The sequence below is a fragment of the Harpia harpyja genome, chromosome 10 (assembly GCF_026419915.1).
Source record: "Harpia harpyja isolate bHarHar1 chromosome 10, bHarHar1 primary haplotype, whole genome shotgun sequence".
Taxonomy (NCBI): domain Eukaryota; kingdom Metazoa; phylum Chordata; class Aves; order Accipitriformes; family Accipitridae; genus Harpia; species Harpia harpyja.
In genome coordinates, this window is record NC_068949.1 from 38,073,629 (window position 1) to 38,097,310 (window position 23,682).

Below are 23,682 nucleotides of genomic sequence, written 5' to 3' on the forward strand. Positions count from 1 at the left end.
GGGATGTGACTGGTTCCACTTTCAAAGAAAATAATTTAATCTACCACAAATTTTAATTTATTTATTTTTATTGGAGAACCTTTTATTGCACTTGCATTTAAAAAGCCATGTTTAAAAATCCTTGACATCTTTTGCCTTTAAAGTTGCAGAGAATTAGGTCAAAATTTCCCCCTATAAAAGACTGAGAGACTCAGAAATGACTTTTGCCTGTAGGACAGGAATGAATGCATGTTAGTTTAAAGGACAGTGAAATATAACTGCAAGCAAATCTTTACTGTTGAAATCATAAGATTCATTCATCAGAATTGAAATGGAAGAGAATCAAAATGCTGATAAATTATAAAGCAAGGCAAATATTCAAATCCTTTTTCAAAACTATTCATTTTTCTTTTCTGATAAGGCTGTAGTCTTACAATCAATGGAATGTAGGTACAAGGGTATCCCTGTATTAAACTAAATTTGCTAGTGTTATGTTTGCCCCCTTTTGTGTTGGAGCATAGACAAAGCCGTAAATGTGAAACAGCCATTTTGGGTAGATTTTTATATTTGATTCACGGATATTGGCAATTGTAACTTCATACTAAATACATATATTGTCAGAAAACAAAAATATTAAAACTTTTCCTACTTCATCTGAGTATTCATAAAGAAATAACCTGTGGGGACAATATAATTCTTTGCATTTTGAACCATGTATAATTTTGAAAAAATAATGTAATCAATTGCCAAATATAACCAAATTGTTTGTTAGGAACTCTTTGGAGCTACTTACCCAGGTGTAAAGTAGCTCCTGCGTACTGACCCCCCAAAATGGCTATATAGGACATAAAGGACATAATATAGTCAGATTAATCTGTGGCTATGTGCATTCTCAATTTAGTAATGTTGAGCTTAATAATCTACTGAGTGTGACTGTTCGGTCTACCTTTGCCTATCATCAAGGTGTCTCTCTCTGCTGCTAGATTTTCATGTTACCTTCTCCTAATACAAGAGTTAAGGTTGCACACAAGAAACATCACAAGAGGTGCTAGTCTTTCAGACCCATATCCCAACAACGCCAAGCTGCCTGTGTTGATTTCTGGTCTCCGATTCCAAACTGGCCTTTCCAAATTAGTACTCCACATTGCAGTCCTGCAATTGGCGCATAAGGAATAGTTGTACTTAGCAATCAAAGCAAGATTTCCTAGCGGATGAGAAGCTGCCAAACCTCCCTGTATTACATGATTCAATCTAACCAGGTGAGGAAAAACATCTTTCTCATCTCCTGATGGCATTAGCTGAGGCCATTGGGACCTATTAGCAATATACTCAATTCCCAGTGCCAAATCTGAATAGTTTGTCTTAAGCACTGTCAAAAGCATTGAACACCGATGGAGAAAGAAAGGAAGCTGCAGTGGAGGCATTATCCAGAAGTTTTTCCTGTGGTACCTTTAATGACTTCTGTACTCCACCTCTATTCATGTGTGGCAGGGAAGGATCAGAGAATCCTTTCAGATCATCACACCCCACCACTGCTCTTGAGCTTCACATATTTGTGGTCATTCAGCTCACCTTTACTGAGAGGAGTCTGGTCTTTGCTTCATAGAGAGGAGTTGCCTCCTCCACAGTGCTCTCAATTGGCATATTGCACCTGTGCTAGATCTAATGTTGAGAGTGATCCTTACCCTGATACAAAGGTAGAACATTTGTTAGTCCCCAGTTAGGTGGGAGAGAGAATGTAAATGTATCTCTGCAGAGGTGAATATCATCCTTAATTCATGTGTGTTTTTAAAACATATCTATTTAAATAACGATAGTTCATGTAATCAAGAAATAACTTTTTCCATGTTAATAATCAAGCAACAACCACAGCCCCAAGTAAGAAAATAAAAACTTACATTGGAGGGTTTGAGCATTACATACTAGACTACTTCCAAATCCAAATAAGTAGGGAAAATTAATTAGCCAAATCATAGCTGTCATGCTCTTTTTAAGAAGCCCCCGAGGGCAAGTCCTTGCTTTGCATGCGCTGTGATAAATAGGTCTGTTGAGGAAAATCATTGAGATGGGTGGCACCTTTGACTCATAGATCATATCTTTGTTTTCTTTTGTCTCCCAATTAAAGTTGTTGTTGTTTTTTTCTTGGTAAATAAATTTCAATTAAAGAAATTCCAGCTGTCTCATACATTATGGTGGTGTAAATTTGAAAGCATTTAGCAGATGCCCATATAAAAATCCATTAACACATAGCAGGTTCCCTGACATTTTAAACCAATATATCTCCCCCTGGAACAAATAACAGAAAACAAGTCCACATTCTTGAAAAATTTATGGCTCTTTCTAATGCAGGTAAAAGGTTCCTATGCAGAAAGGGGCATATTGTGGAAGAATATAAAAATGTCTTATATTTTCAGTTTTGTAAGAGGAAAGCCATGAACACATTTTGTTGCATTCATTTGCTCTTTATACAAACTGTACAAGACTACATATAAAAAGAAGGAGCAAAATAAAATTCCAGGTAAAAGACAATACTGTCTCTAAATTTTTACTTAGTATTTATCACTCCTAATACCACGTGAGGGTCTCTAAAAATTAGCAGTCAGAAATTCTGATAATTTACTTGTCTCTAAGCATTTTAATCTGATACAATTATTAAAAGAACTTTAAGACTGCCATAAAGCCTATTAGTAGTTCAATACTTAAAATCCTACCGGCAAAGCCAAGCTTGGGGAGGAAGTAAAGGAATGGGAAAGATGACCTTGACTTGCCTAAAGCTTGCAATATTTATTTTGGAAACAGGCCATATTAGACAAAAGCAGCTAAAAGAGATGCATGCAATGCCAATATGCACAGAAACTGTGATGGAAGTATGGAAACATACTTTTGGAAGCATGCTCAGTCTGGTGAAGTAATTATTGCAATATGTGCATTTTTAAATGCCTACGTTCATTTGCCTGTATTAAAAAAAGTGTTCTTTAGGAGATGAGGGAAACTGGATGCTGTGTGGAAAACAGTCTTTTTGTTCTTTTGGTTTCTTTCTTAGTATTTATTGTGGTAGAAACACTAAAGCTGGCTTTTCATCCCTGTTGTGCAAATTCACCACTATGCAGCAGGCTAACACAAGGCCCATTTTCCATTTGAATCCATCTAAGCCTCTAAACTGCAATTTAAATGATGCACAGTGCTTCTGATCACATCCATAGCAAAGGGAAGAATTCTTAATATAAAATATTTTGTAAAGTGTAAGGTTCTTCAATACTTTTCTGTGTTTCACTGTGATTTAAGTTATTGCACTGTCAGTGTCTTCAAATAACCATGGCAAATTCAAATTTAAAGTCTGTCAGTTGGAAGGCAAATTCTAACAATTTACTGATGGTGATTTTCCTTTAAAATAGCTAACCTATGTCCTAACCACATACAGTTACAATAGCATTCCAGTAGTGTACTCATCTATTTTAAGGATTTAACCGGAAGGGTAAATCACTGTGTAAGGTAGATTTATACAGAACAGTGTCCATAGAAAGGCAGTGACTGCAGGAATGACTGCTAAAAAGATGTTTAGCACATTGCTATCTTAAATGAGGATAAGGGTTGTCAGATCAAAGCAAATGAAAGAAACTAAACGTGGCTGGAGATTTTGACCCAGCTGAAGCAGCTGTCCAGAAAAGCCTACCATTCTTGCGAAGCAAAAGTGCTGTGCTTCCCTTTTGACTGTGTCATTGCCACAATCCTGTACTTGGCTGTCCTCTCTGTTGTAAATTAGAATAGATGAAAGCTGTCGAGCCAAGCCAGTGATAGAGGCTAATTTGATGTGATATAATTGATGAACTCTAAATCGTCCCACTTCTCTCTCTTGAAACAGTCTGACTGGAGCTCAAAATGCCAGAGTACTTTGATTTACACTCTCTGTCACTTTTATATTGAAAGTCTCATTGTGGCAGCAGTGAGGGATTAACTTCTTCACAGCATTTTTTTCTAATCTGTAGAGTATGTACACACACAGACCAGTGCAACCCCTTGTAGGAACACTAGTGGGAAAGTTGGATTTCCTTGTTTGGAGTTGGATTGTGCACAAAATTATTATCAAGATAAAGAGAATAACAACCTGATTTCTGCTGCTACAGATATTGCCAAGATAGTCTGTTGGAATTAGTGACGTGCTTATTTCAGAACTGAATTTTAGACTGTAGGATTAGGGGTTTTAATGCTTGAAAGCCCTCTATTTCTGAAATTCTGATGTATCTTAAATATTCTAGGAGATTAGATGGGTTCTATTCCCTTCAGTAGCTGTAGCTTACTAAGTAGCAGTTCAACTCTTAAAATAATTCTCCATTAAATTATTACTAGTTTCAGACTTCCTTATCTCAGCAGTTTCTTGTTATTCATACTTTCCTGTTCGAGATACTTGAGCTCAGAGCAAACTGCCTTGGTTTCTTGGTTTCTTTCAAAGGTAAGGGATGGTCACTTGCCTTGCTTGCTTAGTTCTATAGAGGGAGTGGAAAGCTTTGTGATCAACTTATTGAGCAACCACCATTAAAAGGTCTAACATCTCACATCTGCTAAATCAGTTGTTTCAAACTTTAAAACAACATGAACAAAGGTGAGCTGCTTTAATTCATGTTATTACGCTGATCAGATAGCAGAACTGCATCTGTTTGAAAGACGTTCCCTCCCCTGCACAAAACGAGTTGGCTGTGGCCACATGCCATTCCGACTAGCAGTGTGTGCAAAATTCTTGCTGCCTTGAATGTACTAGGTATGGTGAGCAAATTTGTGAAGTTTGGAATATTTCTTTGGACAAGCACCCACATTTCAGATTGGTATCCTAGCTTTATGTTGATTAGCTAAATCCCTTCTCGCTGAAAATGCCAGGCGGACAGGATTTGTTATAAGGATTTTCTGTACGTTCTGAGTGACAGACTTTTTTTCACACTTCCTGATCCTGGGTATAACTTAAAAGTAGGGCTTTACTAATATTCGTAAGTGGCTTGTTGATGTGAAAAATATTGGCGTTTAGAGCTTCTCCTGGATGGGGCAATTGCACTAAAAAGGCTATCAGTGGCAGGATGACCCCTGTTTTTTAATGAAAAAGGAGGTAGGTAACCAAGTAACATGAGCTCAAATTTTGTAAAGATTGTCTGGAAAAGCTTTACTCACCCAACACAGTAGCACAAGGTACTGTGGCATGTCCATCCAGCTTGTAATAGCAAGGCTATTCAGCTCCTTGCACAGGATCCATGTAGATCAGGGTATTTCCATCCTGAGACAGGCAGGACTACTGGTAAGTGTACCTCTTTTTGGTCCCCTTTGCAAGGCAGTGAAAATGATGGTTATTTTACTTAATATTTTAAGAATTAAAGCTTGAAAACATTTAAAAGCATCAGTCATGGTACATCACCAGTTTACCTTCCCTAATGGTAATGTCATTTGTGCTTTAGGTAGCTTCTGAAGTACTGCTTCAGAATAGTTGTATAATTGGCAATGATGCTGCACTTAAAATGTTTCATTTACATTGTCACTTTATCAGTGTACCAGTAATTTCAAATAATAGTTGGTTTTAAAGAATTAGAGGTAATAATAAAGGCAAACTTCACCTTCGTTGGAGTACAGCCCAGTTTTCCTGCTTAGCATTTTTTATTTCTTTTCTTTCATCATTTTTTACTTTATGTGTTACAATTTAATTTAAAAAAAAAAAAGTAGAAAGAAAATAGTGAAGAAAAATAAATATAAACCTTGGATTCAATGTAATTTGAAAAAAATTCTTAAGATTTTCATCACCTGAAGTCACTATGTGGTCTAGGGTCCAGGTATGTTTCAGAAAATTCAGCTTTTTCTAAACTGGCATAGGTTCAATTCAGTCTTTCTAATCTGGACCATATGTTTTCATATCAGTTCACATAGGAAACAAATCCAGTGCCTACCCTTTTTGTTGACTTGCAGGTTAAAAAATGCATTGACATTATTTGCAAATTAAAATGTATGTATGTCCCGCACTTGAACCTCTCTTTAAAGTAATAGTATGTACACCCCATCTTTCTGAATTTGTCTGCGCTAAGAAAAGAGTCTGTTTTAAAAAGCACTTTAATTAAGACCTCTTTAAAAGTCTGTTAGTACCTAGAGGGAAAAAGGGATACAATATCAAGCAGTAATGTAGAAAGATGGGTTAGAGAATACTTGCTAAATATTTTCAGATTAGATAAGATGAATAAATTTATTCTAGACTATTTAGAGAACTGGCTAAGCTCATATGTGATCCTGGAGCCTGTAAGGGTTCTGAGACTTCAGCTAGGACAAGTGAGGTTCAAGAAAGGGATGACAGTATTTCCTATCTAAGAAAAGAAGGGGAAAAACGAAGGGCTGGGCAATTAGACATCAGCCAATTTATCATTAATTCTTAGGAAAGTACTGGAATAAACAATTTTTTTGAATAATCTATAAGAATTTAGAAAAAAGCAAAGATGTGAGTGGCATTCAATGTTGTTTTTCCAAGTACAAATCATGTCAAGCCAAACTGATTTCTTGATACAACAGACTAACAAACCTTTTAGATAAAAAGGAAGTGACTGTAAAACTGTATTCTTGGAGCAGTTAGTTATAAGTCATTCATTATGAAAAGGGAAAGGTATATCAAGTGGGCTTCTGCTGGGATCTGATTCTGGTGTTGGTTTAAGAGATAGACCATGGTTATTGCATGTGTAACTGTCATTGAAGTAAGAGAGACTGCAAACATACCATAGGACAGAATTATAATCTGTACAAAAGAAGATGGGAGAATCTGAAATAATTGATTGAAAAGCTGCAATTTCACAATTCTGTAATTGGCAAATACACAATTCTGCACTGAGAAAGAACTAACCATCTGCAAAAAAAAAAGGAGGGGAAAATAGGCAATGAGCTTGGTAAGAATATTCAAAAAATGAGGTGGAATAATCATGAATCAGAAGTGAATATATGTCACCATACTTTCGTTGTAGCAAAGATGCTGGCATAAAATTATCAACAAAAAGATCTGTAAGGCCTGCAAAGTGACCCTTCTGTTCTCCTATGTAAGGTTTGGGGCTCCACTTTTTGACAAGCGTCCTGCGCTTGGAGAGCCCAGAAGGGAGCACTGAAAATGGGAGCAGGGCTGGTGAGATAATACTTACATACCCACCTTTGTTTACAGTTCAGAAGGTTAAAGGGAAACTTCAAATTTATAAAGAACTCCTGTAAAGGAGAAGAGAGTTTTAGTGTTTGTTTTTTTTTTTTCCTCACTTGTAGACAGGGAATGCTCTCCACAGTAGACAGGACAAGAAGCAATTGGCTTAAATGTCAGCATGGAGATTTAATTTAGATTTTAGAAAAGACCTTTCCAACATGGGGATCATCAGACACTCTGGACTTCTGGAGTGACTGTGGAACCTCCATCACTGGGGCCTTTTTAAGAAACTTATACATCTGCTAGAAGGATCATAATCACACTGTACCCTGCCTTTGTGTAGGGCCAATGCACAGAGGTGGACAAAGTGATCTCATGAGCTACCACTTATACCCAGTTTCTTTTATTAGACCATATTTACTATCTTTAAAGCAACCTGAATTGCTATAGGAACAGCATAAAACTTTATTTCAGAGCTGGGAATTATCAGCTTGACATCTGTTGTCTAAGGTAAATAAGTAAAGCTGGTTTTAACAGTCATGATAATAATGAATAATATTCATGATGCCTCATTTCAAAAGCAGTAGCTTAATAATGTTGATAGGATGCACTGAGATTTTGTTAATGTAAGGTAGTTTCATACTGTGTCTATTCCACTTATAAAGATGGCACTTATGTTTAAAGTACTACACTATCAGTGTTAGTAATTCTTTAGAAGACATTTTGAAAAGCATTATTTATGTGACACCATTGTAAATGAAAGAGTCCCAAGGAGCAGTTTGCATAATATGAGACTTGAATCTCTCTTTCATATTCTGAAATAATTAATTTTAACACATATTTTAATATATTCATTTATAAATAACTGTCCTTGAGCAAATACAGTAGAATGTCTTATGTGAAAACATTTTAACATATATAACTAGTGAGTCTGGCTCTCTTTTTCTCTGTACACAGAATTAGTTTGCAGAATAAATATTTTTAGACATTTTCTGTGAATTGAAAATGGCTCTGCTAGCTAACAGCAAAAGCATCAAGAGTTTTCTGAAAGGTTTTTTTAAACCCACTTGATTAGGAAGAAGAGTGCAATTCTGGGGTTAGCAAGGCCTACAGAAAGACTTAAGTACCTCTAGAGGAACCTTTAAAATGTTTATGGTTACAGACCTGTGTAAATATGCAACATGGATTCTTAGTGATCTAAGTGAAAGAGATAACAGGATTAGGTCTTGTTTACCACTTCTTAAATTTGAAAGCAGTGAATTGAATTTTGAGCTTATTATTGATTCTTAGCATCCAAACTATCTTCCTATGCTAAACTAATCTTTAGAGAAAAATTCTGAAGGATTGATCACAACTTTATTGTAACATGAGGCTCCGTAAATTACTGGCAAATAAGCATAAACCAGGGTGCCATTTCCATTGTAATAAGCAGCTTTTCATACTCTGAGTATTTTAGAGATGGGAATTCTATTCCAGAATCAAAAAGGTCCAAAACCTGAAGTCACAGTAGATTCACATTTTGCTCTTAGCTTGCTAATGTGCAATACATTAAATGTCTGTTCCTTGGATCTAGCAACAAAATGACCTTTTCAGGGCTCATCTTTTTTTCTCATTTTTGATTTGTTCAAGGGAAATTACAGACGACTGGTATTTGGTTTCCAAAAGGGATACATAAAAACTTGACCTTTTGGAACTGTTATTTTTTGGGATGTGTACACTGTATTTTAAGTATGTCTTAGCTGTTGTTTGCTGGACTATGTCTAGTTTAAATAACCCTTCATTTTATTCAGCATAAAGCTAGGACAAGAAGTATAACTCCTCTTATTTTTTTTCCCATGGCAGACCTTTGAACACACCTGAGAGCACTTTTTCTTTAGGCAATTTTAAAAGAAAGTGGCATGGAATAGGCCCTGATATCTTAGGAAGTTTCCGTACAGTCTGTTTTGCACTGCAAATAGCATGTTATACTATGTCCATCATTGTAATATCTCATTGCCTACCTGGATGCAGTCTTGTGTCAGGGCACTTTCCACTTAACAGAGTGGGAAATGAGGCACAATGAAAGCAAGTGACCAGGATTATTTAGGAAGTTCATGATGGAGAGGATGATTGAATCCAGATTGTCAGAGTACTGGCATAAGTATGATTATTCCTCCTGCTTGGTTTCCTAAGCCAGCTTTTGTCCATCTCTTAAAGTCACTGTATCTCCTGCAATCATGGCATGGTAAGCTTATTTCACCTAAAACCCGACAAAATATTTTAATGACTATGATATGCCTTTCCAGTGAAATCAGCTGACCTGGAAATTAACCAAGTCAAATAGGTTATTCAACATGTAAGTGAGAAATTGCTCTTCTTTCCAGCTATGTAACTAGCTAATTTAATTTGAAGAGATTTGTAACGCCAAGAGTTACAATGAGAAAAGTTAGAGAAGGCAATCTTTGTTTTGTGCAAATTATTAAAGCAAATAATCAGAGCTTCATTGAAATATCACTATGTTTGAGAATGAAAATTTAAGACTTTTGGAAAGAATTAAATTGTGTTTCTAACTAAAATGCCTGTGGTCCGCTCAGATCTGTGTAGGCATTTAAACCCATTTAAGTTACTTCTGTTGATTAGATATGGCAGTAAGAAACCTCAAGAATATGTGAGCAATGACTGAATTGCACTGCTTATAGAGACTCTGTTTTTGCAGGGCTGTCCATTTACATATATTTTTAATTTTTTTTTTAACCCTTAGAGTCTGTCAAATGCAATGTGATCAGAAATTAGTCAATGCAACTCTCCATGAGGTTTTGACATTTTTCCTCATTGCAAACACTTTTCCTATAAAACTCAGATTTAATGCCTGGTGTGGTTAACACTTTTGTTGTAGCCTTTGGTGTTATTCACATCAGCAGTTGACAGCATAGAAACAGGAGAGGAGGAGACCAAGTTGTAACTACAAAGTAAAACCTGGATGATGAATAAGCAAAATAGGAATTTCAGATTAGACATTTGGAAAATTTTTTGTCACTAGGAGGGTAGCGCAGCACTGGACTGGGCAGCAGCTGCCAGAGAGATTGTAGAATTACCATTCTTGGCGGTTTTGAATACTCACCTTGACTAAGTCATAGATGTCCTGGTACAATGTTGGTGGTGACCTGATCTAGGAAAAAACAAACAAACAAAAGAAAATCTAAAAGGTGAAGGAAGAAAACCTAGAAAACCTAGGCAGTTGTTGCTGTTGATAAAATAATAGGCACCCTTTCAACTGCCATATCCTTCCTTATTTCTGAAATAGTGTACTGGGACTGCCTGGCTCTAAGCAGCCAAAAGGAAAACATTTTTGGTCTGGCAGTCAGAAGTCTTGCTAATATTTTTACAAGTGTTTGCCACCTCTTATACCTGCCCTAACTGTCAAGCTGCTCCATGAACTTGGGCATGCACACTTGTCTGTGCATATTTTATGGCACACTCTGACATGTCCCTTGCTTGCCAAGGGGCTAAACTAGCCCACAAAGGTGCCAAGCAGCAACAGAAAGATCTTTGAAAGGATTTTTTCTGATCATCCTATTATGGCACTAAAATGGTCTCATCCTTTTCAACCATCCTAACCTATCAGTCCCTCAAGAATGTCTGTTAACTGTATAACAAAGAGAAAGTACACCTGTCCTAGTTCCTAACATCTCATGTACTTTACTAGGTTTTTTTCAGTTAGGGCTTTTCTAGGACAGTTATGCTGGAAGGTGAAGAGAAGAGCATAGAAAAAGCAGTGCTAGTCAGAAGAATAATATCCCATTCCACATAAGAGACCAAGTCTGAAAAATTGGGGGGGGTGGGGGGGGTGGAAGGAAGAAAAGAAAAAAAGTCTTCTAAGTAGGAAAAAGAAGCAAAATGGTAACACTTCCTAAAACACAAAAAATTCAAAACATGTCAGCCTGGGATTGCTGAAATGTTTTATTCTGTTAATGTTAAATCATTGTAATATGGTAATATATATTTTGCATTGAGTGTTTTATTGTACATGAATACAATAGGGGCGTTAAAATATTTTGAAAATAAGTCTAAATGTTATCAACCAAAAGAAAAAAAATTAAAAACATTTCTACTTAAATAAGAACTTTACAACAAATAAATTTTCTTATAGAAGATTATACAAGATGCTGTGGAACATTTTAATTCACTCCAAACTGCATTGATCAGAGGAGAAGTATCCCCCATGAGAACTTTTTGATCAATGGTAAAATTGAATTGTATACCCAGGCAAATACTTTCCTGTGATTTACTTCTAGATGGGGAAGCAGGTCCTATTTCAAAGGTACTTATTCGACTAGCACACCAAAACTCACAATTAACATAATCTATGGGCGAAGATGTCTACATGTCCATGGAGAATCAGGTGAAATGTATATTTCCATGACAAAGGACTAATGATGCCAAAATGGTTGTTTTTTTAAGAAATGTTCTCAAATTATATGGGTTTTGAGTGAGAAATTGAACTAATTTATAGTATCTTAACATCCTACTGTTCTTCACTGATGACAAATAGAATTTTATACTTTACAAGAAAAACTCTTTCATAGGATATAAATTAATACTTTGAAATTGCTGCAAAATAATAGAGATGCTTAAAAAATTAATCTTGTCAATATTCTTGTACTTAATGAGATTTAAAATTACGGTAGACCTTGAAATCGGTTGTCTGCTGAGTCAGATAAATGCTCATTGAATTTCTCAGTCCTATGCTGAGAAAGTAATGTTTTGAATTTCCCGTAGTTTTAAGTGAATAATTAGGCAAGTGCTTAATTCTGAATATTATAAATTAAATGTGTGACGAAATATTCAAATATTACATGTTAATAGTGTCCATCTATTCTTTGTCTCCAAGTAAATATCCCTAATTATGGAAGAAATATGTATTTACTTTTTGTTTGTCTGATTTTTAAATGCAATAAATTTTTTTGGATATGTGTATATAAGTAACACCAGCATAGTTCCACTTTCCACTATCCCATGTTTTTTCTACCTCAGCTATGATGAAATCTGTGTGGTTTTTTTTTAATTTCTTTGGCTTCTGAGAACAAGGAAAAGAAGAGTTTTTTCACTCTTCTGGTAATACTCATGTTCAGAGAGTTTCCCTGTTTCTTGGCCCATGGCTGAATTACAGGAATTTTCCCATATCTGTATGGGCTACGTGAAAAGAGTGTGTGACTGGAGCACAGAGTGTCACACCTGAATGCCACCTGCCATGCAATAACCCAACTCACAAGTTTTTCTATAATTGGAACTTTGCCTTTGTCCCAGTCTTGGTACACGGACAGTTGCAGATGGTGGGAGTTAGTGATCTTTTCCAGTCACAAAACTGATTTTCAACATCGTAATATCTTCTTGTATTTCTTGTCATTGCTACTTATTTTTCCTGTTCTGCACCTTACAGGGAGCTTTAAAATGCTGAACAGAAAGAAGCAGTATTTTGAATAGAGCACTTTTCTTTGATGTGCAAGTGCTCAGCTGCTAAACTCAGTAGCGCTTCATGGGCAGCTGAACATTTTCAAGTTTTCGTTCTTGTTTACAGAGCTAATTAAGACTCTTCACAGTACTCTTCTCGAATGACAGAGTATCAAAATTATAGTGACTACCTTGTGAATAAAACAGTGTTACTGAACACATGACCAGGAGCAGAGGTAAAGAAAACTGCTAGCCTTAAAACACAGAGAGCATACCAAATATACATTCCTCTATAGTCTGTATTAAGTAAACCTTTTAAATAATTGTTTGTGCATTTGGAGCGTGGGTTATTCTGCTCATTTAAGTACTTTCCCCAAGCAATTCTATTTGTTTAAAACAATGTTTGGTTTCCCATTAAAAAGTAAGCATTTGCCAATAGCTCTGTAGACTTACAATACTGTAATGAGTTCCATATGGCAGGACTGCTCTAATAACATTGTTTTCTTTAATTTTTGTTATTTTAGGAAGAGAATGAGCTAGATATAGTCATTTTAGCATGTAGTGACTCAGTATTTTATGGTTTACATTTTTGTGGTCTTTGTCAAGTTGTTGGTAAGACTGGAGGGTCATAGTAGTTCTTTCTGGTTGTAAAATCTATGAATATATTGTATTGATGCAAATCAGTGCTGATGTAAATCAGTATACAGAGACTACCAGTTTCATTCTTAAAGGAGGGTTAAAAATGTAGTTTTTAACCATCTAGATACTCATACTAGGCTTTTATTTAATCTGAATAGAAAACATGCAGTTTCACCCACAGACATATCAATTGTCCTCTTTGTATGATATACTGAGAGCCCATTTGCGCAGGTGCTTACTGACAAGTACACTGCATGTTTATAAAAACAAGGACTTAGGAATATACGGGGTATGCATTAGGAGACTACTAAACTGTTTTGATTTTAATGTTATAAGTGCTTCTTTGGATTTCTATAGACAATCTTAAAATGCAAGTCAAGAAAAAATGCATGAGAAGTATTACAAAATGAGCTTGTTGGTTTGTAACAGACCTTAAATCAAGAGTGTTTATTAGTAAGCAGCCAGCAAATATTTGCTTGCATACCTTTTATTATTTCAAAGGCTTTTATGAACACTACGTCACAGTCCTAGTGTCATTTACATTCAAATACCTGTTTCTAATGTTTTAAGATTTCCAGAGATATAACAGGGAGAAAAACACTTAGAAAATGAAACTTAGATCTTTTCTAATAAAACATTTTTGCAAGCATTTTGTCTCTTCAAGATGCTGTGACGTCCTGTTCAGTTGAAGGAGCACACGACTTTAATTGCACGACTCATTCACTTTAAATATTTAATAATGCTTTTATTAGTTGCACTGAACCAGTAAAGTAAGATCTGTAATATCTAGTGCTGGTCATCATTTTTATTCATCGTGGTTTAATAAGCGTTATAATTACAGATTGAGGAAGAAATATGAGTTAGCTTTGTGGTTTTGTTTGGGACTTCTGTGCATAGTGGTATGATTGGAAGGGATTCTACAAGCCTTGTGAGCACAACTGATTGTATTCAAATACACTGATGCAGGCTTCCCAATCCTGACACATTATTCTTCATATATAAGTAACGGCAGGAAAGATACTGCATAAAATTATGAGCCCTGACACTATTAACTCCATCTGGCTTAGTAGTGAAATATGAAAATTCGAAGGCCAAGTGGACTTGTTCTTGGCAGGTGTTCTAATGCATGTGTTATCAGTGGATTTAGACTTCAACTATTTTTACCAACCATTTCCCATATTTGCTTGCAACTTGCACAAATAGCAAAGTTATTTAGAGCAAACAGTCAGTTAGGGAAGCTTTCAGTTGGAGATTTCATTAGAGTTCAAGCTGAAAGACCATTTGTAGACAACATAAGCCCTCTGGGCTCAGTTCTTGAGTAAATATAGATGATCATAATTTGGTATAACTTTCTCCCTTTAATATTACAAATATAACTATTTGCATGCTATTTGCATTCTTATGTTTTAATGGGAGGTATAGTAGGGCAGACTAATATCTGGTGCCTTTTTTAATGTTTTGTTAAAACATCATTTTTTCCTCATCAGCAACTTATGCGGGAGCGACAGCAGATGGCCAGCCGCCCCTTTGCTTCTGTCGATGTAGCACTGGAAGTAGGAGCTGAGCAAACAGACTTTCTACGAGGGCCATTAGAGGTAGGAACAGTGGTGCTGACAAGGGACCATTGTGATTTGCATATTGATATTGCTAGTCTCATCTGCATCTGCTTCTGAAACCAAGCAGCGTCTGATTACCTGGAGCTGACAAGTCTCAGCTATGTATGTTATGCCATTTTCAAGGCGCGGAGTTTTAATAGCTTGACATGAGCTGTAACAAAAGCCACTGGAGAATCTATTAGCCTGGGCTGGAGTGACAGCCAGCTCACCTGGCAGTCCTGTCGTGATGGATGTGAGCTGAAGGAATGCAAGACCCAGGCATTAAGGAGGGAGCAAACCTCATGCTCAGTCCTTAGAGTATACAGTGCCCCCTAGTTAACATCTATCTTAATTAACAGAGATTACAGCAAACAAACAAACAAACAAACAAATAAATAAAGCAGCTGTGAGTCGAATTTCAGTGTTGTGTTCTATATGTACAGGTTTAAAGAATACAGAGTATACTGCATATTGTTTGTAGATAATGGCTACATTACTGCATTCTTTTATTGTAATTGCAGCACATTGGAAGAGAAATAATAATATGCAAGGCAATGTGATATTGGAACGGTGTAATAATGCATGAAATGGATTCTGGAAGTTTCACCTGAAAATAGAGGGAGATTTACAATATGTGGATAATAATGAATATCTAATCTAGGTTGGGCTTTTGGTAGATCGTAATCCTCTATTCCTTTACTTTTATTTACAATATTGTGTTTACAGTTATTACTTTATCTTATTTATGGTGGGACCCGGGAATGAGGTGTGATAGCTCTGAAATCTTTCAAGATTGTACTTTTCTTTTCATTGCTGCCAATTCCTCTTAAATTCAAAGCTTCTCTTACTTTTCTCAATAGCCTCTTTCAATGGAAGATTAAATACACTCTATCAAATCTCTAAGGTTCATGGTGAAGTGAGCAATGTGAAAAACAGATTCATAGCAGAAGGAAAAAGAATCAGCTCTTGAGTACTTATCAAATTGAGGCGCTCTGTCCTACTACTGTATAGGAAGCAATCACAATTGTTCTTGCTGGCATAATTTAAATACTTGGAATAGATAGTGAATAAAAATGCCATATCTCTTTGAAGAAGCTTTGTTATTTTCTGACCAAATACTAGAACCCCCACATTCTTCACCAATATCACCATATTTCTGTCTCCTTTTATCTTGGAACAGAAGACCTCTCCAGCTCCCCAGGCTGAGGACACATTACACTTTAGTTAAAAGTTAACTTTTTTAGAATATGTTTTCATTGTTTCTGCACTGGCGTCTGGGAACATTTTCTCTGTTGTCTTTTCAGAGGGAAGCAATGAGTGGGAGCTGAGGCATCCCAACTCTAATTCTCTACATACTGATTATTTAATTAAACTTTAGAAGTAAACATCCCAAGCTAATTGCCACATTTTCTTTTCTCATATCTTTTATTTAGCACTAAAAGAGGTAGATGCTAAAATATTTTAATTATATTTTACAGTTTTTATTAGCTTTTTCTTCCTAGCCTAGCATTTTGTAGTAATTGTTTAGTATTCAGTATCCATAGTGGTTTTTCCTAATTAATACAGAGTTATACACAGAATGAAGTCCATTCGAAGTTTCCTTGGAATTACAATATACTGATCTATATCAAAACAAAGCATAGTGCTGAGGATTAAATGAATGTGATTCAGGGTATTGATTGTTCTTTGATGTATATTCTGTAAGAAAGAGCTATATTAAGCTTCTATTCCCAGTCTATCCTCAATTTGTGAAAGGACACTAAAAGTTGTAGTTGCCATTCTGTTCTTCATTCTCAGCTCTCTTTCGGACTGAAGGGAATTTGGATCACACATGTATTTCCAGGATGCGATGCTTAAACAATAGGATAGTATGAAGTAGCTTCATTTTCTTGTATTAAGTTAGAACCGTTAAACTATTTTAATAATTCTGTGATATCTGATGCCTACTGGGATCTTTTAAAGTTAGCTATCTTTTGGTAAAAATGAGGAATATTGAGTAACACTCTTCAAAATGTTCCACCAGTGTTGTGAAGATCTTGCCCTGATATACCAGGGGTTCCAGTTTTGATGGTGGTGTAGTGCATTCCCTCACCTCACACTTTTATTGACATTGTAATAACTCTGGCAGTTCCAATGACAATGTATTGATCCATGGGTCCTTTGAGTGTAATGTCATTGAACTGTTCCAAACATTACTGCAAGTCTCCCATTTAACTGCATAGTAAGACTGCTGTTCATTAATGTCATCTGGCTTACATGATGGTTGTTTTGTACAGCTGGTGTTCTATATTAATACTGATGGTCTGATACATGTCAATATTCCTACGACTATCTACATGGTAATTCCAGTATGCCATTTGGTTAGCTTTTGTTTTATTATTTGCATTTATTTGTAGATATCCAGAACAGCTGTTTCACCGTAGAGTTTTAGCTTGCAGTAGTATGGCATTTTTTGCCCAGTGTTTGGAAAACATATCTAAAAAGATGAGTATGGATACTGTACTTAAAATGATTGCCTAGTTTGGATACTTACAATACAACTGGTAATATTTGGGTCTATTTTCGGTTAGCAGCAATTTGCAACAGATTAAAGTAAAATCCTGAATATGTTACAGAAAAGAGTTGAATCTCTGTTATTTTGGCCTCTCTCTCTGCTTTGGAGTCTTTACCTGCCAGTCTATCTATCGTAATGTTTTGCCAACAAAGTGACAGTATCTTGATATTAAATCCTTCAGAAAACTTTAATCTGCATCATATTCCTTCTGTGTCCTGCTGTCTGAGTGGGTTTTCAAGCACTGGCAATAGCCTTTGCTCTTCCCTATTTAAACCATATTATTCATCAATCTTTACCTCTTCAGGCTGCCTTTCTGTGTAACTGATTCACAACTGACGTTAACAAGTCTTATCTTGTCATCCATTCTGTCATGTTGGCCTTATATCAACTATCTTATTGTCAGCTTAAACTTAACACAGAAGAAATCAAACTTAGTTTTTCCCTTGTCCTCCTTCCTTCTTGGTATCACGTCAACTACTATCTTGCTAATGATATTGGTAGCACAGTAGTATCCTAATTCTAAATCTATGAAGCAATACCTACTCCTGCTGTGGCATGATATTCATGATCTGATCTTGTGCACAATTATCCTATTTAACCCATGCCAGCCCTAATCTGCATCTTCATCTGGTTCCATTACGATTGCCGTTTCCCTACTTAGAAGTGATGAAATCCGCATGACCCCTTACAAGGGAAGACTTACACTCTTCCACCTCCCTTTTGGGAAGAACAAGAGCGGCCTAAAGTTACTCTGGTGGAGGAGGGGAAGGGAAGTCTGGAAGGCAGTGAACCTCTGGACCCCAAGAGGGGAACAGTCAAGGGGGGCTACAGTGAAGTGGCCAGTGCCCCAGGGGAAGGTAAAAGAAGAGAAAGAATTCCTAAGGTCCCCTTGTTAGCAGTTTCACATAGCACAGGTTGTTAAGAAGCAGAATAAGAAAACACCAGAAGCACCCTGCCCAGAGAGTTTGAGGATATTGTGATATTTTGTGATACTACCATAATTTTTTCAATATCAGAATCGTAAAAAATTAAAGTAGCATCATAGATCAATAGATACAACGCTTCTTGACGCTCAGTGCTCTCCGTGTTAAAACGTTTTTTATTCCTTTCATTTCTTTTTTCTAGACACCTAAGCCATTTCCAGACCTGGTTGCTTTTTGCTGCTCAGTATATCTTAAAAGCTAAATCATTTAGGCTATCTTCATATTCTAAGTCTCATTTAGGCAACATTTTTTTCCCCAAAATATAAATCACTTTTGAAGAGTCACTTCCACTGTGCTGCTGACAGTTATTTTAGTTAATCTGTATGTTGAGTGAAAAGTAATAAAAATGTTTTTTCTGTCCTGCTTTGCTTAACTTCTGGGTATTTTTCAGTTAATTCAGAGCCCATGATTTTTTTTTTGAAACAGGGACAGATTCTTTCTTTAGGCCTGTGAGATAAGGTGGGCACTACTGTAAACCCTAATGTATGGTCATGCTAAGTCTCTAGACAGCAGCATCTACTGTGCTACATCTGCTGGAGTAAAGCCAGGTGTATTATTGCCTGCATAAGAACCAAGTGCAGATTTGCTCTTATGATGATCACCTGTTTGATATCTTTACAGTATTACTTGGATATCTATTTTTTTTGCAAATCTATGTTGCTTAATAATTATTTCTGCAGAAAAACATGCAGTAAATCTTTCAATTATTTATCCATCAAGTTACTGCGTTGCCTGTAGAATTGCCACAGATGTTAGATTGTTCTCTATTTCTGACAAGGTAAGATGATCTCAAGAATTTTGAATTGCAAATAAAATCTAGCTTTGTTTCTCTAGCAAGCAGTAAGTAATATGTATGGTACATTAAATAAGTTTTGAATTTCAGGCACTTCTGATAAGTATGAAGCAAAGATCGGCCATTATTTCTCATTTATTTGAGTAAAAGAATTGGAAGGTATGCACTGATGCTGGTAGCTATTGTTACACCAAGACTGGCTATTGGAAATCAGAGTGACTTATTAAAACACATGAAAATCCTGTACCAGAAGTTGGTGGGGTTTAGGTAATTGAAGTTTATACTAATAAGCTGTGTTGCTGGTTTCTCCTGCCAATAAGATGTCAGGACTTTTTAGCTTGCTTTACAAATAAATCCAGTTAAGTTGGGTTCATTTTCTTGTTTAATTTGAATAATTCAGTGAGTAATTTTTGAAACTGCAACCTAAGCATGCTTCATTATTTTGTACAAAATGAAACTAGTTATATGCTTCATCAGCATTACACCTGCATTATTTTGATGACATAATGTCTAATATCAAGGAACAGACTCTTCCCAACTCTTTGTTACAGGTCATCAGATTGCCCCTTGCTATTCTCAGTTTCTAATTTTAGTCTCAGTATCAGAGGATAAGTTCAATCCCCTTGTAAGAAAGTAACAATTTATTTAAGATAATGATGAAATTGTCCCTAGGACGGTCGTCTTGTTTCCAGTGACCATAAAGGCATTGCATATTTGACAACAAGAGCTATCAAAGACCATTATACTCGCAGGTCTTTCTTCCTTAAAAGTCATGCTATATAATTTACAAAGTTGCAAATGTTGCTCATGCAAGCTTATTAGGGAGCTCAACTCTGGGAACTTCAAAGAAGATATTAGTATATTTTATTATTTATTATAAATTTTGTTTAATATATGATCAAATCTGATTATTCTTTATTGTTATGGTGGGATAACTAGACATTATCCCACACTATCTTGTGGGTAAACCAGACATTCTCCTGGATGGGGAAGGATAGTTTCACTGGCTAATCCATGTTTCTATCCTTGTCATGCTTAGGGCTGAGGAAGGTGTAATGCCAAGTGTAGGATACAGCCTGTGAGCCAGTTCAGCCACGATCACATAGGACAAGTTGCAGGTTGTTCTGAATGATTGCAGGGACTGCAAAAGCTGTAGCTGGACTCAAAGGAGCAGCAACATAGTTTAGAAACACTTACCCTGTTCATGCTTTTCAGTGTTATTCAGAAACAAAGGTTACATTGGTTTTTCGTAACCTGCCCCTTAAGTGGCTTTAGATGTGCCTGTGAGGAGTTGGTGGTTTTAGAACTCTCATCCCCGAGTTTAACTCTAATTAGTTTCCTAACTAATACTTTTCTTTCCTAGAAAAGTTTTGTTTGTTGTTTGGTTTTTGGTTTTTGTTTTTTTTTTTTTTTAACCTTGTGCTAATTTCAAGTTTGGATTATTCATATTGTCCATATGTTATGTCTGTAAGCCAAGCTCTGCTTGGCATTGGAAAGGGCTTCGCTAAGTATTGTGTCTGGTCTGTGGCACTGCAGCTCAAGGAGGACCAGAGGAGAGACAATCTAGATGAGAACAATGTGAGCAATCAGAGACTTAGAAAATATAACTGCAAGGAAAAGTCAAGGAAATTGGAGTAGACTATAGAAAAGAGTCAGAATAATAACCTTCAAATATGCAAAAGGTTAGTAGCAATCAGGAGGGCAACAATCTTTTCTTTGCATGCACTGTAGGCAGCAAAGGTGTAATGGACTTAAATTGTAGCAGAGGAGGTTTAGGCTGGATATCAGGAAAAACTTCTCATAATAAAGCTGAATCACTGGAAGCAGTTGCCTGGGGAGGTGGTGGAATTTCTTTTATTGGAAGCTTTTTAGAACAGGTTGGACAAACATTTCTGAGGTACCATGTGTTACGGATGCACGACTAACCAAATCCAACAGGTGTTAAAACTCAGATTTATTCTTCAGCAAAAGTTAGTTAGAAGTCCAATAACATTCTATAAAATCACAGGCTCAATGATGTAAAGAGAATTAATACTACACGGCTGACTTAAAAATTCCCAAGATTTAAAGTGATGGCTCAAAACGCACGTATCACTCACCTAAAAGCTGAGGGCTCTCTCCCTCGAGGAGTTACCTCGGGCAGTGCCCCGGCCCGAGGGGGAGTCCCCGACTGCAGACCCGCTGCTCCGAGGAGGACTGCCAACGTGTCCTCCGGCGGGACCCCGTTTATACCCCTGTCGAATCTGACCTGTGGTCATTTAATTCTATTGGCTAGGAGGGTCACCTCGGTGTACCTGGCGCATCTCGATTGGCCAGTTCAAATTTCAACCTGCAGCCTCCAGGGTTTCCTTCCCCTTCTCCCTTCCTGGAGAAGTTTTGTTTCCTGCTGGCAGGATGGGGGGGCGGGATGTACTGCCACACCATGTACCCATAGCTGCGTTAGCTTCTCTCCTTTCAGCTCTGTCTTTATTATTCGGATTGTCGCCTAGCTCTTCCTTCTGCATACTCTATGAAATTTTTCCATTTCTGTTGTTTGAACACTTTAATTACCTTCATTGCACTATTAGTTTTCTGTTACTGAATATTTCTGACGCTTCTTTTCAATTTTGCTGTTATCTTCATTGATTTATGTCCTCAGTTTTCTTGCAAGATCAGAAACTCTTAAGTTATCTCTGACCCCCAGTCTCTCTGTGACTGTAGGTCTGCCTAACATGATCTCCAATCCATTCTGGAATAGCTTTAATGTTCTCCCTGAAGTCTGTATTCATGATGTAATTATTTTTTGGCTTAATCAGTGCATTACCATTTTTATAGCCTTTCAAAATCCATGCATCTTAAACTACTAGATCTCAGAGAAATGTAGTCAGACGATATACCTGACACTGAAGAGAAGAATCTATATTGGATCACATTTTCTGTTTTTCTGTATTACTCAAAGATCATGCTAAATTTGCTGTCCACTGCCTCAAGAACTCCATTATCTTGTGCTACACTCTGACCTTGATGGCTTATTCCATTCTTCTCTGCCCACTCCCCCAGTCCTGTTCATCTGGAAAACTTTCTCCTAAACTATTGAGTCACTTTATTTTAAATCCTACCTTCAAATCTTTTTTTTCTTCTTTGCAAATGATTGATTCACCTTGGGTATCCTTTTGTGATACCATGTGTGAGTGTTATATCATACGCAAAATTCATATTCAGCAGTTCCTCCATTAGAGAAAAGCTTTTACCTGAAAGTAGCATTGTTTGGTTTGCAATAACTCCTTCCTCATATAATGAACTGTTTTTCATGAAATAAGAATTTTAGATTTCACACTATTTAATTCCTCATTCAGTGGTCATATACAACAGTGTAGCTCTGCCCCATTAAATATCTTTACATTTGCATAAGAGTTTTGTTGCTTCTTTTTAAATTTATGTCTAGCAATGTGTGAATGTTCTGAGCCTGTGATTCAGAACAAATACCTAATCTAGTTGCTCATGCATACTGGTCATAGCAATGATTTTTTTATGTGTGTTGTGAATACTAACTCTATTCAATCTAAAGTGTATAGATGTTCAATTCCTTGTACAGAATCAAGTTAACAATACTTTAAGATTTCTAAGTAATAGTTTTCTCCTTCAGCATATGGAAAATGTAAAAATAGTCTGAGAAATGCTGCCTGGAACAAACCACATTGTTTTTTCATAGAGACCAAATTTTTTTGTGTGTGCTTATTGCTAAAATATATACTAACATCTCAAAACTTGTTGATGTTTTGACAGAATCCTTAACGTAAAGGAAGTTTTTAAAAATGATGGATTTGTTCTAGAATGTATCCAGTCTCTAAATTTACAGAAAGCATATTTTTAATCCCTACATTCTCTTGTTTGCTTGCTTATTTCTCTTGAGCCAATTTACCCTCATGGGCAAACAGACATTGCAAGAATGCCTTAAACATGATGTATAGGAGATTTGCCTACATGCAGGTTGATGTCCTAATATTTCATACTAACAAGAGAGTAAAGCCTCCGCTTATTTGCTTATGAGCTGTAGGATCTGTGAATTCACAATTAGTTCTGAAAACCTGATTTTGTTCAGGGTTTTTGATAGAAGTGTATCTTTCCACTTCACAAAATTTATTTGGCACATGTACTGCATAATCAGATGACTATAGAAATTGTTTGGATAGAAATATATGATTTGTGTTGAACAAAATTGCCAACAAATTTCATGCTCAATTGGAACAATTAGCAGGAATTTTGGCTGACTAGCTAAATGTAGGTGTTTCAGCGACATCGGCATGCTGTGAATAGAAATTGTTAAATTATTGTATTACTCATAGTTACAAATTGAAAGTATCAAAATAAATATTCTGATTGTTTTCAAGAAGTGTTTAGATGTGTCTGTAAATGTTATGAATAATGACACTGTACATGTCCTATGTTCATTAAAATTAATAAAAACAATTTTTCCAACATCTTATTTCATAAAGTAGGTAGGTACAAAATTCAGTGAATGCAAAACAAAATAGATATGTACCTCTAGGACTGTCTTTGAACAAGGCTTGCTTATGGGAATCTTGCCTTTG

The 23,682-nt window shown here is 36.2% G+C and overlaps 1 protein-coding gene across 4 annotated transcripts in view; it reads left to right on the plus strand.

Annotated features, from left to right (window-relative positions):
* Positions 1 to 23,682, plus strand: part of ATRNL1 (attractin like 1) — a 542,514-nt gene that overhangs the window by 388,962 nt on the left and 129,870 nt on the right. For 2 of the 4 annotated variants that reach the window (XM_052798373.1, XM_052798371.1), the window contains exon 27: positions 14,674 to 14,781. The exons of the other annotated variants lie outside the window; for them this stretch is intronic. In XM_052798373.1, coding sequence (XP_052654333.1) covers positions 14,674 to 14,781 — 108 coding nt within the window. The remainder of the gene's footprint in view (positions 1 to 14,673; positions 14,782 to 23,682) is intronic. 4 annotated transcript variants of the gene reach the window in all.